Source organism: Chiloscyllium plagiosum, unplaced genomic scaffold (genome assembly GCF_037043375.1).
Source record: "Chiloscyllium plagiosum isolate Xiang-an unplaced genomic scaffold, Cpla_swu_hap1 HiC_scaffold_33, whole genome shotgun sequence".
NCBI lineage: Eukaryota > Metazoa > Chordata > Chondrichthyes > Orectolobiformes > Hemiscylliidae > Chiloscyllium > Chiloscyllium plagiosum.
In genome coordinates, this window is record NW_028270171.1 from 31680301 (window position 1) to 31697189 (window position 16889).

Below are 16889 nucleotides of genomic sequence, written 5' to 3' on the forward strand. Positions count from 1 at the left end.
GATAGGTGGAAAAGGAGCTGGGCAGGTCGGACAAGTCCGGACAAGTCAGGGGATCGAGTTGCTGGAGGTTAGAAACTAGGATGAGGTGGGGGAAGGGGAAATGAGGAAACTGTTGAAATCCACATTGATGCCCTGGGGTTATAGAACATAGAACATAGAAGAATACAGCGCAGTACAGGTCCTTCGGCCCTCGATGTTGCGCCGATCCAAGCCCACCTAACCTACACTAGCCCACTATCCTCCATATGCCTATCCAATGCCCGCTTAAATACCCATAATGAGGGAGAGTCCACCACTGCTACTGTCAGGGCATTCCATGAACTCACGACTCGCTAAGTAAAGAACCTACCCCTAACATCTGTCCTATACCTACCCCCCCCTTAATTTAAAGCTATGCCCCCTTGTAATAGCTGACTCCATACGAGGAAAAAGATTCTCACTGTCAACCCTATCTAAACCCCTAATTATCTTATACACCTCTATCAAGTCACCCCTAAACCTTCTTTTCTCCAATGAAAACAACCCCAAGTGCCTCAGCCTTTCCTCATACGATCTTTCTACCATACCAGGCAACATCCTGGTAAACCTCCTCTGCACCCGTTCCAGTGCCTCCACATCCTTCCTATAGTATGGCGACCAAAACTGCACACAATACTCCAGATGTGGCCGCACCAGAGTCTTATACAACTGCAACATGACCTCAGTACTCCGGAACTCAATTCCTCTACCAATAAAAGCCAGTACGCCATATGCCTTCTTCACCGCACTATTTACCTGGGTGGCAACTTTCAAAGATTTGTGTACATGGACACCAAGATCCCTCTGCTCATCCACACTACCAAGTATCCGACCGTTAGCCCAGTACCCCATCTTTTTATTACTCTTACCAAAGTGAATCACCTCACACTTAGCTACATTGAACTCCATTTGCCACCTTTCTGCCCAGTTCTGCAGCTTATCTATATCCCGCTGTAACCTGCCACATCCTTCCTCACTGTCTACAACTCCTCCGACTTTCGTATCATCCGCAAACTTGCTCACCCAACTTTCTAACCCCTCCTCCAGGTCATTTATAAAAATGACAAACAGCAACAGTCCCAAAACAGATCCTTGCGGAACACCGCTAGTGACGGCACTCCAAGATGAACCTTTGCCATCAACTACCACCCTCTGTCTTCTTCCAGCCAGCCAACTCCTAATCCAAACCTCCAACTCACCCTCAATGCCATACCTCCGTATTTTTTGCAGTAGTCTACCATGGGGAACCTTATCAAACGCCTTACTAAAATCCATATACACCACATCTACTGCTTTCCCCTCGTCCACCTCCTTAGTCACCTTCTCAAAGAATTCAATAAGGTTTGTGAGGCACGACCTGCCCTTCACAAAACCATGCTGACTATCCTTGATCACATTATTCCTATCCAGATGTTCATAAATCCTATCCCTTACAATTCTCTCTAAGATTTTGCCCACAACAGAAGTGAGACTCACCGGCCTATAGTTACTAGGGTTATCCCTACTCCCCTTCTTGAACAAGGGAACCACATTTGATAGCCTCCAATCTTCTGGCACTACTCCTGTAGACAACGAGGACATAAAAATCAAGGCCAATGGCTCTGCAATCTCCTCCCTTGCTTCCCAGAGAATCCTAGGATAAATGCCATCAGGCCCAGGGGACTTATCTATTTTCACCCTTTCCAGAATTTCCAACACCTCTTCTCTACATACCTCAAAGCCATCCATTCTACTTAATTGTGACTCAGTACTCACATTGACAACAATGTCCTGTTCCTGATTGAATACTGACGAAAAGTATTCATTCAGTGTCTCCCCAATCTCTTCAGCCTCCACACGCAACTTCCCACTACTATCCTTGACTGGACCTATTCCTACCCTAGTCATTCTTTTATTCCTGACATACCTATAGAAAGCCTTAGGGTTTTCCCTAATCCTACCAACTAAGGACCTTTCATGTCCCCTCCTTGCTGCTCTTAGCTTTCTCTTCAGGTCCTTCCTGGCTACCTTATAACTCTCAATCGCCCCAATTGAACCTTCACGCCTCATCTTTACATAGGCCGCCCTCTTCCATTTAACAAGGGATTCCAATTCCTTATTAAACCACGGCTCCCTCACACGACCCTTTCCTCCCTGCCTGACGGGCACATACTTATCAAGGACACTCACTAGTTGCTCCTTGAACAAGCTCCACATATCAATTACACCCTTGCCTTGAAGCTTACTTTTCCAGGCCACACATCCTAAGTCATGCCTCACAGCATCATAATTTCCCTGCCCCCATCTATAACTCTTGCCCTGTAGTGCACACTTATCCCTCTCCATCACTAGAGTAAAGGTCACCGAATTGTGGTCACTGTCCCCAAAGTGCTCACCTACCTCTAATTCTAACACCTGGCCTGGTTCATTACCCAGAACCAAATCCAGTATAGCCTCACCTCTTGTTGGCCTATCTACATATTGTGTCAGGAAACCCTCCTGCACACATTGGACAAACACTGACCCATCTAACGAACTTGAGCTATAGCTTTCGCAATTAATATCAGGAAAGTTAAAAGTCCCCCATAACAACCACCCTATTACTTTCACTCTTCTCTTGAATCATCCTCGCAATCCTTTCTTCTACGTTTCTAGGACTATTAGGAGGCCTGTAAAAAACTCCTAACAGGGTGACCTCACCTTTCCTATTCCTAACCTCAGCCCAAACTACCTCAGATGGCGAGTCTTCATCCATCGTCCTTTCCACAGCTGTAATACTATCTTTGACAAGCAATGCCACACCTCCCCCTCTTTTACCCCCACCTCTGACCCTACTAAAACATTTAGTAGGGTCAGTGTTCCGAGGCGGAAGATGAGGCGTTCTTCCTCCAGGCGTCTGGTGGTGAGGGAGCAGCGGTGGAGGAGGCCCAGCACCTCCATATCCTCGGCAGAGTGGGAGGGGGAGTTGAAATGTTGAGCCACGGGGCGATTTGGTTGATTGGTGCGGGTGTCTCGGAGATGTTCCCTAAAGCGCTCTGCTAGGAGGCGCCCAGTCTCCCCAATGTAGAGGAGACCGCATCGGGAGCAACGGATACAATAGATGATATTAGTGGATGTGCAGGTAAAACTTTGATGGATGTGGAAGGCTCCTTTAGGGCCTTGGATGGAGGTGAGGGAGGAGGTGTGGGCACAGGTTTTACAGTTCCTGCGGTGGCAGGGGAAAGTGCCAGGATGGGAGGGTGGGTCGTAGGGGGGCGTGGACCTGACCAGGTAGTCACGGAGGGAATGGTCTTTGCGGAAGGCGGAGAGGGGTGGGGAGGGAAATATATCCCTGGTGGTGGGGTCTGTTTGGAGGTGGCGGAAATGTCGGCGGATGACATTTTCTACAAACCCACCGACTCCCACAGCTACCTGGATTACACCTCTTCCCACCCTACCTCTTGCAAAAATGCCATCCCGTATTCCCAATTCCTCCACCTCCGCCGTATCTGCTCCCAGGAGGAGCAGTTCCACCATAGAACACACCAGATGGCCTCCTTTTTTAGAGACCGCAATTTCCCTTCCCACGTGGTTAAAGATGCCCTCCAACGCATCTCATCCACATCCCGCACCTCCGCCCTCAGACCCAACCCCTCCAACCGCAACAAGGACAGAACGCCCCTGGTGCTCACCTTCCACCCTACCAACCTTTGCATAAACCAAATCATCCGCCGACATTTCCGCCACCTCTTGTGGGAAGCAAGAGAGGAAATTGCAGAGCCGTTGGCAATGATCTTTTCGTCTTCACTGTCAATGGGGGTGGTACCAGGGGACTGGAGAGTGGCGAATAGGGATAACCCCAGGAATTACCGGCCAGTTAGTCTTACTTCGGGGGTAGGCAAAGTAATGGAAAGGGTACTGAGGGATAGGATTTATGAGTATCTGGAAAGACACTGCTTGATTAGGGACAGCCAGCATGGATTTGTGAAGGGTAGGTCTTGCCTTACAAGTCTTATTGAATTCTTTGAGGAGGTGACCAAGTATATGGATGAGGGTAGAGCAGTGGATGTAGTATACATGGATTTTAGTAAGGCATTTGATAAGGTTCCCCATGGTAGGTTTATGTGGAAAGTCAGGAGGCATGGGATAGAGGGAAATTTGGCCAGTTGGATAGAGAACTGGCTAACCGGTTGAAGTCAAAGAGTGGTGGTAGATGGTAAATATTCAGCCTGGAGCCCAGTTACAAGTGGAGTTCCGCAGGGATCAGTTCTGGGTCCTCTGCTGTTTGTAATTTTTATTAATGACTTGGAAGAGGGAGTCGAAGGGTGGGTCAGTAAATTTGCAGATGATACGAAGATTGGTAGAGTTGTGGATAGAGAGGAGGGCTGTTGTCGGCTGCAAAGGGACTTAGATATGATGCAGAGCTGGGCTGAGGAGTGGCAGATGGAGTTCAACCCTGTCAAGTGTGAGGTTGTCCATTTTGGAAGGACAAATAAGAATGCAGAATACAGGGTTAACGGTAGGGTTCTTAGTAAGGTGAAGGAGCAGAGGGATCTTGGGGTCTATGTTCATAGATCTTTGAAAGTTGCCACTCAGGTGGATAGAGCTTGTAAGAAGGCCTATGGTGTATTAGCATTCATTAGCAGAGGGATTGAATTCAAGAGTCGTGAGGAGATGTTGCAGCTGTACATGACCTTGGTTAGGCCACATTTGGAGTACTGTGTGCAGTTCTGGTCGCCTCACTTTAGGAAAGATGTTGGAAGCTTTGGAGAGGGTGCAGAGGAGATTTACCAGGATGTTGCCTGGAATGGAGAATAGGTCGTACGAGGATAGGTTGAGAGTGCTAGGCCTTTTCTAGTTGGAACGGCGAAGGATGAGGGGTGACTTGATAGAGGTTTATAAGATGATCGGGGAATAGATAGAGTGGACAGTCAGAGACTTTTCCCCTGGGTACAACAGAGTGTTACAAGGGGACATAAATTTAAGGTGAAGGGTGGAAGGTATAGGGGGGAATGTCAGGGGTAGGTTCTTTACCCAGAGAGTGGTAGGGACATGGAATGTGCTGCCTGTGGGAGTTGCAGAGTCAGAATCATTGGTGACCTTTAAGCAGCAATTGGATAGGTACATGGATAGGTGTTTAAGCTAGGACAAATGTTCGGCACAACATCGTGGGCCGAAGGGCCTGTTCTGTGCTGTATTGTTCTATGTTCTATTCTATGTTCTATTTAGACTGTAGGGAAATAGATGGTGACATCTTGCAAAATGTCCAGATTACAGAGGAGGAAGTGCTGGATGTCTTGAAATGGGTAAAGATGGATAAATCCCCAGGACCTGATCAAGTGTACCTGAGGACTCTGTGGGAAGTTAGAGATATTTGTATCATCGAAGTCACAGGTGAGGTGCAGGAAGACTGGAGGTTGGCATAAATGGTGTCACTATTTAAGAAGGGCAGTAACGACAAGCCAGGGAACTATAGACCGGTGAGCCTGACCTCGGTGGTGGACAAGCTATTGGAGGGAATCCTGAGGGACAGGATGTACATGTATTTGGAAATGCAAGGACTGATTAGCGGTAGTCAACATGGCTTTGTGCGTGGGAAATCAGTTCACAAACTTGGTTGAGTTTTTTGAAGAAGTAACAAAGAGGATTGATGAGGGCAGAGCAGTAAATGTGATCTACATGGACTTCAGTAAGGCGTTCGACAAGGTTCCCCATGGGAGACTGATTAGCAAGGTTAGATCTCATGGAACACAGGGAGAACCAGCCATTTGGATACAGAACTGGCTCAAAGGTAGAAGACAGAGGGTGGTGGTGGTGACCAGTTTTTCAGACTGGAGGCCTGTGACCAGCACAAGGATCGGTGCTGGGCCCTCTACTTTTCATCATTTACATAAATGATTTGGATGCGGGCATAAGAAGTATAGTTAGTAAGTTTGCAGATGATACCAAAATTAAAGGTGTAGTGGACAGCGAAGAGGGTTACCTCAGATTACAACAGGATCTGGACCAGATGGGCCAGTGGGCTGAGAAGTGGCAGATGAAGTTTAATTCAGATAAATGTGAGGTGCTGCATTTTGGGAAAGCAAATCTTAGCAGGACTTATACACTTAATGGTAAGGTCCTGGGGAGTGTTGCTGAACAAAGAGACCTTGGGGTGCAGGTTCATAGCTCCTTGAAAGTGGAATCGCAGGTAGATAGGATAGTGAAGAAGGCGTTTGATGTGCTTTCCTTTATTGGTCAGAATATTGAGTACAGGCGTTGGGAGGTCATGATGTGGCTGTACAGGACATTGGTTAGGCCATTGTTGGAATATTGTGTGCAATTCTGGTCTCCCTGGAGCGTCGGAGGCTGAAGGGTGACCTTATAGAGGTTTACAAAATTATGAGGGGCATGGATAGGGTAAATAGGCAAAGTCTTTTCCCTGGGGTTGGGGAGTCCAGAACTAGAGGGCATAGGTTTAGGGTGAGAGGGGAAAGATATAAAAGAGACCTAAGGGGAAACTTTTTCATGCAGAGGGTTGTGCATATATGGAATGAGCTGCCAGAGGATGTGGTGGAGGCTGGTACAATTGCAACATTTAAGAGGCATTTGGATGGGTACATGAATAGGAAGGGTTTGGAGGGATATGGGCTGGGTGCTGGCAGGTGGGACTAGATTGGGTTGGGATATCTGGTCGGCATGGATGGGTTGGACCGAAGGGTCTGTTTCCATGCTGTACATCTCTATGACTCTATGACTCTATTTAGGACAGAGATAAGGAGAGACTTATTCACCTGGGGAGTATGAGGCTGTGGAATTCTCTGCTGCAAAAAGCAGTTGAGGCCAAAACATTGAGTGTTTTCAAGAAGGAGCTATGACCTGGAGGTGCCGGTGTTAGACTGGGGTGGACAAAGTTAAAAATCACACAATACCAGGTTATAGTTCAACAGGTTTATTTGGAAGCACTAGCTTTCGGCGCGCTGCTCCTTCATCAGGTGGCTAGATATTGTTCTCGGGCGTAAAGAGATGGAAATTGATGGGGAGAAAGTGGAAATAAGTCTCCTGAGTTGGATGATCAGCCATGATATATTTAATGGCAGAGCAGCCTCGGAGAATTGAATGGCCAACGCCTGCTCCTACATTCCCCATGTCCCACTCATGCCAACCCATGCCCTTGGGACTTTTGATTCCAAATAGACACTTGCCAGTGACCTTGCCATTGTCTAAAGTGGTGTTCTTGAAAATAATTAGCTTGTGTCTCTTGTTGCCTCTCCAAGCAGCATCAACGACCTGCAATGTTTCCTCCTGTGAATTCTGTTTCTCTCTTTCTACTGATGCATTGTGGAAATTGAGGTTAATTTGAAACAGATTAAATGCACATATTCGAGGCTGAATAGTTTCAAACTACTGCAAAATTCAGAATTATTTCCATTATGTCTCTTGAAAATAACTTTAAAATAATTATATGAGGCTGAATTAAGCAAATGCTAAATTTACCCCTTGTATCAGAGTTGTTAATAGATTCATAAAGAATGAGTTCATTAAAATTACCTTGTCTCTGTAAATTATAAATATGCATTCTTTCAGTTTGAAATATAACAACCTGACGTACGATTGTTGTGAAGAATTGGCTTTTGCTGTCAAAGAGAACTCAGAATTACTGGACTTGGACATCAGTGTAAATAAAATAACTGATATTGGTGTCAAACTCCTGTGTCAAATATCAACAAACCACAAATCCAACATGCAGTGTCTCAGGTAAGCATCAGTCAACACTAACTTGCAAATTTGAATAAGTGAGTTTCACTCTGAAAATAACACATCAAGATCATTTTCTTCTCTCTTGGCAATGCTGTTCTCAGCACGTCCAGTAAATGACCTCAAGACCAGTGGAAACATGGAAATATTTTCACAGTTTCCTATATTCTTCAGAGTGTGATTGCTTCATTAAATGATACAATGCAGAATAAGGCTATTATGCTCAGTGTACATTAATTATGTTGAATGATATTGAGCATTTGCTGGTAAGTAACTGGTATCTCAACAAACAGGACAGAGATCATAGCAATGGATAGGGTAAATATCTTGTCATAGGGTGAAACTCTATAAACAAGTAAAGACTGTATGTGGGTTTTGAAATTAATTGTGTTTGTGTGGGTTAGAGTGGGCTAGTCAGTACATGGGGTGGCTGGGAGCTGGAGGGTCAATGATCTGCCTGGGGGGAAGTGGGCTGGGTGTGGGTCTGTTAGTACGCAGGGTGGCTGGGGGGCGAGGCAGCTGACAGCATGCCCATAGGAAAGCTGGTCTGGGAGGGGCAGTCAGTACATGGGCTGGCTGGCAGTCGGAGAGTTGATGATCGGCCTGGAGGAAAACAGGCTGGGAGGAGCCTGTCAGTACGCGGGGTGGATGGGGCCAGGCAACTGATAGCGTCCTCGCAGGAAAGCTGGTATAGGGCAGGCTGATCAGTACAAGGGGAGGCTGAGCCAGATAGCCGACGGCAGCCCATAGGAAAAGGCCGGTCAGTACCCAGGGAGGCTGGGAACCAGACAGCCAATGGCTGGTCCATAGGAACATTGGCCAGGAGAAAGGGTCAGGCAGTACACAGGGCAGCCGGGTGCTGGAAGGCCAACAGCCTGACTGTAGGAAAGGTGGTCGGGGGTGGTTTGGTCAGTATGCGGGGTGACTGGGAGCCAGTGGCTGATGTCTGTCCTGGAGGAAAGCAGCCTGAGGAGGGTCAGTCAGTACGCAGGGTGGCCGGTGACCAAAGGGCCAACAATCAGCTCATAGGAAAGCGGCCTTGGGTAGTCCGGTCAGTACGTGGGGCGACTCGGAGCTGGGTGGTCAACCACCAACTTGGAGGAAAGCGGGTCTGGGGAGGGTCGGTCAGTACGCATGGTGGCCAGAGACCGGAAGGCTGACTGTCCTACAGGAAGGCTGGCCAAGCACGGTTTGATCAGTATGTGCTACAGATCGGTGTCAGTTGTCTTTTATAGCTATATTGGGTCTGTGCTCTATACACTGTTTCTGATTTGTTTGCACTGTCTTGTCTGTGCTTGTTACACTTATCTTTCAATGAAAGTGAGATTTAAGTTTGTCCACAGCTCCCTGAAAACTGGTTCCACAGTGGGGTTTAAGGTTTGGCTTTACTGCCCTTTCCCCTGTGTATCGTGTTTTTTTTTGTGAACTGCTGTTTTCTGTTTATTGTTCATTGTATTCTATACTGTTTAATAACATTTTTTTCAAAACAGGAAATTTGGACTCTCGGTTTAGGGGACTGACTCTGTGCTGGCTGGGCCACAGTCAGTATGTTACTACTGCTGTTGATTTTGGCTTTTATAGGGAAAACCTAATTCCTGAACTGGCTGAATCATTTAGCCAGTTTGTTAACTGGTATTCCTTCTTTATTCAGGACTGATTTCAAAACTGCCTGGTCCACACAATGTGTTTCAGGTGTAACTCAGTTCTCATTAGGGGATTGTTGTTTCACTGGTTGGTTGCAGCCTGTGTGTTACTCTTTCCTCTTTCACTTTTGAGAAAAGGACAATGTTGAGTTTGTGGCAGGGCTCAGCCCTCGCACTTTAGCTTTCTTTGTTTATTGGTGTTTGGACTAAATCCCTTGTGAGAAAATACATCTTTTCAGATGAGCTGTTCCTGTGGGTAGGCCTGGCCCTGGGACTAGGCCTCTGTAAAGACTGAATGCCTGTGTGTTGGGAGGTGAGCACTTGCTGCATCCTGAAGCTTGGGAATAGACCTTGCTTTTGGGAGTGGACCAAACCCCTGTGAGTTAACTGCACCCTTTCAATGTACTGTGTTCCTGGTTCTGTCTGGATGAGCCAGGGCTCTATGGAGACAGAACACCTGTGTGCTGTGCATTTGCTGCCTTCGAGTGGACTCTGGTTTTAGCAATGGACTCCATTTCTGACAACGCACTTTGTATACTGGAGTGGACTCTGTTCCTGGGAATGGATTCTATGTTTCGAAGAGAATGGTGAATGGTAATGAACTCTGCACCAGAAAGGACTCTTTTTTTGGTGGTTGACTGTCTTGTTGCTTGTTGGGGTTATCACCTGCAATATCTTGTATCCCTAGGTCTAGCAGGCCTCTCTGTGAGCTGCAAGGCTCACAGGTTGTTCTGAAAGCTGTCACCCCAAGAGCTGGAGGGTGGGTAGACTGTCCTGTGAACTGGAAGGTGGGTAGACCGTTCTGAGCACTGTCGTCCCGAGAAGGGATAATCAGGATGGGCTGTCCTAGAGGTAGCCTGAAGGTGTGTCAGGGCAGTCCAGAGGCTGGATGGTGCGTCAGGGTGGATGAGAGCCAGATGGTACCTAGGGACAGACGAGAGCCTGAAGGCGGGTAGATTGTCCTCTGTGCTGTCACCCCAGGCAGGTACCAGGGCATGCTATCCTAGAGGTGGCTGGAACGTGTGAAGGGCGGTTAGGGAAGTTGGAAGGTGGATAGACTGTCCTGACCGCTGTTGTCTGGGGTGGGGTGGGGGAAGGTTAGGGAAGCAGGACGGGCTGTCCTAGAGGTGGTCGGAAGGTGTGTCAGGGTGGACCGAGAGCCAGAAGGGGGGTAGGGGTGGGCTGCCTTAGTGGTTGGAAGGTGGGAGAGATGGTTGGCTTGCTGGAGGGGTGGGGTCTTTATTGTATGTGCTGTTTTTTGTAATTGGACTGTCTTATGCATTTGTTACTGTTATGTGAAGATTGAAAGTGGGATTTGAGGTTTGTCCTCATTTCCTGAATGGTAGGGTTTGGGGCCTGGCTTTGCTGCTGCTCTCCCTTGTAAAATTGCTGTTTCTCTGTAAATACAGCTGTTAATGTTAACCATTTTGTAAACTGTGTATTGTTTAATAACATTTTAAAAATAACCAGGAGACTTAGAATACCCTCAGTTTAGGGAACTGACTCTGTGATGGCTGGGCCACAGTTGGTGTTATTGCTGCTGTTGGTTTCTGTTTTTTTTGGGGGGGGAGAATTTGATTCCTAACAAAACTGGCTTTGTAAACCAGCTAGTTTAACTGTTTTTTTTTGAGGACTTAAAGTCAATGTGCTTCACATGTAATTCAAGCCCCATTGGCGAACTGTAGTTTCACTGGCTGGTTACAGTCTGTTACTCTTTTCTCTTTCTTTGAGGAAAGAACTGTGTTGAGTTTTGCATTCTGGTTTTGTTTTTTGAATGTGTTTTCACTTTTGGTGTTTGGACTGAGTCTCTGTGAAAGTACATCTTGCCGGATGAGCTGTTCCTGTGGGTAGGCTTGATCCTTCCTCGTGGACTAAGTTTCTGTAAAGACTGAACATCTGTGTGTTGGGACGTGAGCACTTGCTGTGTCCTGGAGTGTGGGGGTGGGCTCTGGGGCTGTGAGTCTGGCAGGTGGGTCCCAGGATTGGGTGGGCCTCGCTGGGAGGCTCATATGTTCTTCTGAAAGCTGGAAGGGGTGTAGGGGTGGGTGGGTTGCTGTGGGTCAGTATTCTATGCGTTTTTAAAAAAATATCTAATTGGGCCATCTTTTCTATTTGTTACTGTTTTGTGAAGACTGAAAGTGAGATTTGAGGTGTGTCCTCATTTCCCTGAAAACTGGTTGAACAGTGGGGTTCGGGACCTGGCTTTGTTCCTTTCCTCTGTAAAATTGCTCTTTCTCTGTATACAGCTGCTAATGTTAATTATATGTAAACTGTACTGTTTCTGTTTAAAAAAAAACAGATTAGAATACTCTTGGTTGAGAATTGACTGAGTTGGCTGTACTGTGCACTGATTTCAGAGAATGAAACCACTTGGGCAGAAAATAGGCAAAAAGAAAGTTCCACCACATGTCCACAAAGTAAAACGAGTTGTAGGAAAATTTCAGTACATTCTTGATTGAACATCATCAGCAAAACAACAACAAATTTGACTTTTAGCTTGTCATCCCCTTCCTCTATTTTGTCACAAGTCTCTGCAAAGAAAATGTAGGCCCAGAGATTTGTCTGCAGATCAGAAATGGTGTCTGTTGCTGAAATCTTTGACTCTCCTCTCCCTACCAGGGATTAAAGGATACACGCTTGTAATAATTATGTCTGAATCGTGTTTGTCTGCAGCATCTTTGTTCAATGTTTGCCCAGCAGCATCAGGAGATGGAGAAGTAGGCGTTTTGAGTGTATCCCTTCAGGACTGAAGAAGGGTTACACCTGAAACATTGACTTCTCCACCTCCTGATGCTGCCTACTTGCTGTGTTCTTCCAGTCTCCTGCTTGTCTACTTTGGTTTCCAGTATCTGCAGTTTTCTTTTGTCTCAAACCAATAAGTCACTCTCCACAGAGTCTGCAAATTTTGCACTTTTACTTCTAACATCTAATGGCCAGGAGAGAGAGGCAAATGCGAGGTGCTGTATTTTGGGAAAGCAAATCTTAGCAGGACTTATACACTTAATGGTAAGGTCCTGGGGAGTGTTGCTGAACAAAGAGACCTTGGAGTGCAGGTTCATAGCTCCTTGAAAGTGGAGTTGCAGGTAGATAGGATAGTGAAGAAGGTGTTTGGTATACTTTCCTTTATTGGTCAGAATATTGAATGCAGGAGTTGGGAGGTCATGTTGCGGCTGTACAGGACATTGGTTAGGCCACTGTTGGAATATTGCGTGCAATTCTGGTCTCCTTCCTATCGGAAAGATGTGAAACTTGAAAGGGTTCAGAAAAGATTTACAAGGATGTTGCCAGGGTTGGAGGATCTGAGCTGCAGGGAGAGGCTGAACAAGCTGGGGCTGTTTTCCCTGGAGCGTCGGAGGCTAAGGGGTGACCTTGTAGAGGTTTACAAAATTGAGGGGCATAGATAGGGTAAATCGACCAAGTCTTTTCCCTGGGGTCGGGGAGTCCAGAACTAGAGGGCATAGGTTTAGGGTGAGAGGGGAAAGATATAAAAGAGACCAGGGCCAACTTTTTCACGCAGAGGGTGGTACGTGTATGGAATGAGCTGCCAGAGGAAGTGGAGGAGTCTGGTACAACTGCACCATTTAAGAGGCATTTGGATGGTATATGGGCCGGGTGCTGGCAGGTGGGACTAGATTGGGTTCGGATATCTGGTCGGCATGGACGGATTGGACCGAAGGATCTGTTTCCATACTATATATTTCTATGACTCTAAATGACTCTTCCTTTTCATAATGCCCTCTCTGACAGTCACAACTTCTCTTTCTTGGCACTTAGCAAACACATTCCAAGTGAACTTTTTAAACAAGATCAAAAATCAGACACTTCCAAGACTGGGTGTGGCATTTTATCCACTATTACACCTGTGGAAAAAAATGAGATCAAAGGCGCATAAAATGCCAATACAAATCTTTTAAAAAGAAGTGGAGGGTTTCTGTAAAAATCAAGAAAAGGCAGTTGCTTTTAGAATCAGAGTTGTAAGAATCCCAACAATTTGGATTTTCTAGTTACTCAGGAGCGGTGATACTTGCAAATAATCTTAATTTCTCAGAGAATTGCATGCTGCTTTGTCATGAGTGTTGACTTTGAGATTGAGCAAGAACTTTCTGTAATTTTGCTCTTATTAGTCCATGTGATTTCCCTCTCCTTTGTTACTTAATGGAAGCTACTTATGTATGGCCCATTAGTTCTGATTTAAGCTTGACTTTTTTTTTCAAACGAAATACTGAAGAAGTAATCTTGATCACCAGTCTCTGAAATTATTCTGCAAATGTGGGTAAAATAAGAGTTGCAAACTTCACATCTTGTTTGTGTTTCAATGATTTCTTATTAAAATGTAATTCAATGCATCTGGTTTGTATATTTCATGAGCTGTGTGGCCCTGACAGGCGATCACAGCAAATATTTCAGGTCAGTAGTGCACTTTTTAAAAACCATTTTTAAGCCAGGCAGTGAAGTCGAATGACGAAAGATCAATATTGATAGTTTAAAAAAAAACTATAATTATACTATAAGTAACCTATAGTTCTAGTTTATCTTCACTTTATTATTTTTCATTGGCTTTGTGGTAACACTGCTGGATTCTAAAATCACCGTTGTTTGCAATTTAATTTGCTCTCTTAAGCCTTAAGACAAAGATGGATCATTCTTGTTGAGCTTTGTTTTTCTTTGATGAAATTTTTTTTGCTGAACATTTTGCATTGTTTGAAAATGTTTCTCACTGTTTATTCATTGCCATATTTTTCTGGACTGTTTACCCAATCACCTCCGCTCATATTCCCCTCTCACTGATATAATTGGGTTTGTTTAAGGTTCTTATTTGTGATTGGCATATGTAATTTGTGCAGGATGTGAACAGGGAATTGGGACCAATCACCTTTATTGAGTGAAATGCTTGTCAGATGTGGTGCACAGTAGGTAGAAAGTGCAAACCCCCCACAATTAGTTTCACTATTCAAACGTTTTGTGCAAGGCCTGTACACATCCCAAAATGCTTTCCAGTCACTATTACAATGGAGGGAACATTTCAATTTAAGTATTGAGGTCCCACAACACAACAATGACAACTAGATAAACAAACAAAAACAAGTTGCTGGAAAAGCTCAGCAGGTCTGGTAGCATCTGAAGAGAAATCGGAGTTAACATTTTATGTCTGGTGACCCTTTCTCAGAACTGATGGTAGCTAGGAAAATGTTGGTTTATATTGCAAAAGATGGGGGGGGGGAAAGGAAGGAAGGAATAAATGATAGGTGGACAAGACAAAAAGTTGGAATGGAAACAGTTGTGATGTTTGTTGATGTTTAAAAGTCAGCCAAGGCACTGAGGACAGCTGCCTTATTTCCTTTGAATAGTATCAGATGAGTTGAGGGGCGCAATGTAGCTTCAATTATCTGAAAGAGCTCACATCTGGCAGTGCAGTAATCCCTCAGTACTGCAGTGGACCTTTTAGCCTGGATCATGTATTCAGGCTTCTAGAGAGGAATCTGAATCCTTTACCTTTCTCTCAAATGAGGAAACTACCAGGACTTTTCCTAATCAGATTCTAATTTGCATAATGTTAACTAAATCGCATTATATTTATAAAATAAAGCAACCGTCTATTGTTTGCTTTCAAATATTCTAGGATTTCCATGAGTGATCTTTCTGCAAATTGTTGCCAGGCCCTTGCATCCCTTCTGGTTGAGCTGAAAACAATTAAAGAACTTCATCTGGACTTCAATGTGATTGGAGATTTGGGTGTGAAGTATCTCTGCTGGGCCTTTAAAACACGTGATAACGGAATGGAAGCATTAAGGTAACATTCGCATGTGTGTTTCACTGAAGATTAAGTGTAGATATAAATAAAATTGTTGTTTTGTAAATATTGCTGTCAGCATTACTTGCTCCTGCTGTATTTGATAGAATTTGCACATGGTATAAAGTTAGGAATTATGGTATACAGTGAGAAGTGAAGTTGTGGGAGATAGTAGTGTCGGTGGATTTATAATCTAAAGCCCTCAGGCTAATGTTCAAGGGACATGGGTTTGAATCTCATGATGGCAGATGGTGAAATTTGAATTCAATAAGAAAAAAATGACTTATAACGAGTCCCCTAGTGACCCTGTAACCACTGTTCGTAGAAACATACGCGGTAGGAGCAGGAGTAAGCCACTTGACCCCCTCTAATCTCTGCTATTCATTGTGATCATGGCTGATAACCAACCTCATACCTTAATCCTACCTTTCTCCATATTCCTTGATCCCTTTAATGTAAGAATTATATCTCCCTCCATCTTGAAAACAATGTTTTGACCTCCACCACTTTGTGGTAGTGAATTCCACAGTGTCACCATTCTCTGGGTAAAGAAATTTCTCCTTGCCTTAGTTGTAAAAGATTTACCCCTTATCCTTAAACTATGATCCCTGGTTCTGGACTCACCCACATTGGGAACATCTTGTCTGCATCTAACCTGACTAGTCCTGTTAGAGAGTTGTAGGTTTCTATGAGATGCCCCCTCATTTTTCTAAACTCCAGTGAATACAATCGTACCTGACTCAATCTTTCCTTGTGTCTTTGTCTTGCTATTCCAGGAATCACGTTGGTAAAACTTTGCTGTACTGCCTGTAGAGCAAGAATGCCCTTCCTCAGACAAGGGGATGAAAACTGCGTACAATACCTTAATGCCCTGCAGTGCAGTCAAAGTGTGGCACTGAAAAAAGCACAAAGTCAGGCAACATCTAAGGAGCAGGCGACTTAGCATTTTGGGCATAAGCCCTTCATCAGGAATGTAGGTGGGGGGAAAGGGGCTAAGAGATAAATAGGGAGGGTGGAGGTGGCGCTGAGGGTACGTTAGCTGGGAAGGCGATAGGTGGGGGGTGATGGTGGTGGGGAAGGTGGAGTGAATAGGTGGGAAGGAAGATAGTTCAAGACGATGGTGCCAAGTTGGAGGGTTGGATATGGGATGAGGTGGGGGGAAGGGAGATGAGGAAACTGGTGAAGTTGACATTGATGCCATGTGATTGAACAGTCTCAAGGCAGAAGATGAGGCGTTCTTCCTCCAAGCATCTGGTGGCTTGGATTTGGTGGTGGAGATAGCCCAGGGTTTGCATGTTTTTAGTGGAGTGGGAGAGGGAGCTGAAGTGGTTGGCCACGGGGCAGTGGGGTTGTTTGGTGTGTGTCCCCCAGAGACCACTTCAGCTTTAGAAACTGCACACACACTGCAACCTTTTTTATTGCATGATCTCTTCCTTGCTCCTCAATTTATAAAGCCAAAAATGTATTGAAAGCATTTGAAAAGAACTTCAAGTAATTTGTTTTGAGTGATGTGATGTAAAAGGACAAATATTCCACACCATAAAAATGCCTTGTTCTCAAACAGAATTACTCAACACATCCATATAATAGCCTCCAATTTATAACTTTTCGCCTTCTTCTTTTCAATAGTCTTTCCTCCTCTACAACTCTTCATGTCCAATAACTCATTGAGATTCCAGGATTGAATTTCACTCTTTGTGCACTTTCCTGTACCCCCAATTCTGATCGTTTGGTCCTTCACA

General features: G+C 45.2%; 1 protein-coding gene across 5 annotated transcripts in view; it reads left to right on the forward strand.

The window, feature by feature from the left end:
* LOC122542348 (NACHT, LRR and PYD domains-containing protein 3-like) overlaps window positions 1–16889 on the forward strand; it is a 152095-nt gene that overhangs the window by 121181 nt on the left and 14025 nt on the right. For 4 of the 5 annotated variants that reach the window (XR_006309782.2, XM_043680034.2, XM_043680031.2 and 1 more), the window contains 2 exons: window positions 7543–7713; window positions 14977–15147. Coding sequence is in view for 4 of the 5 variants with exons in the window: in XM_043680034.2 (XP_043535969.2) it covers window positions 7543–7713; window positions 14977–15147 (342 nt within the window). In the remaining variant the exon portion in view is untranslated. The remainder of the gene's footprint in view (window positions 1–7542; window positions 7714–14976; window positions 15148–16889) is intronic. The other variant, XM_087978411.1, reaches the window with a different exon arrangement.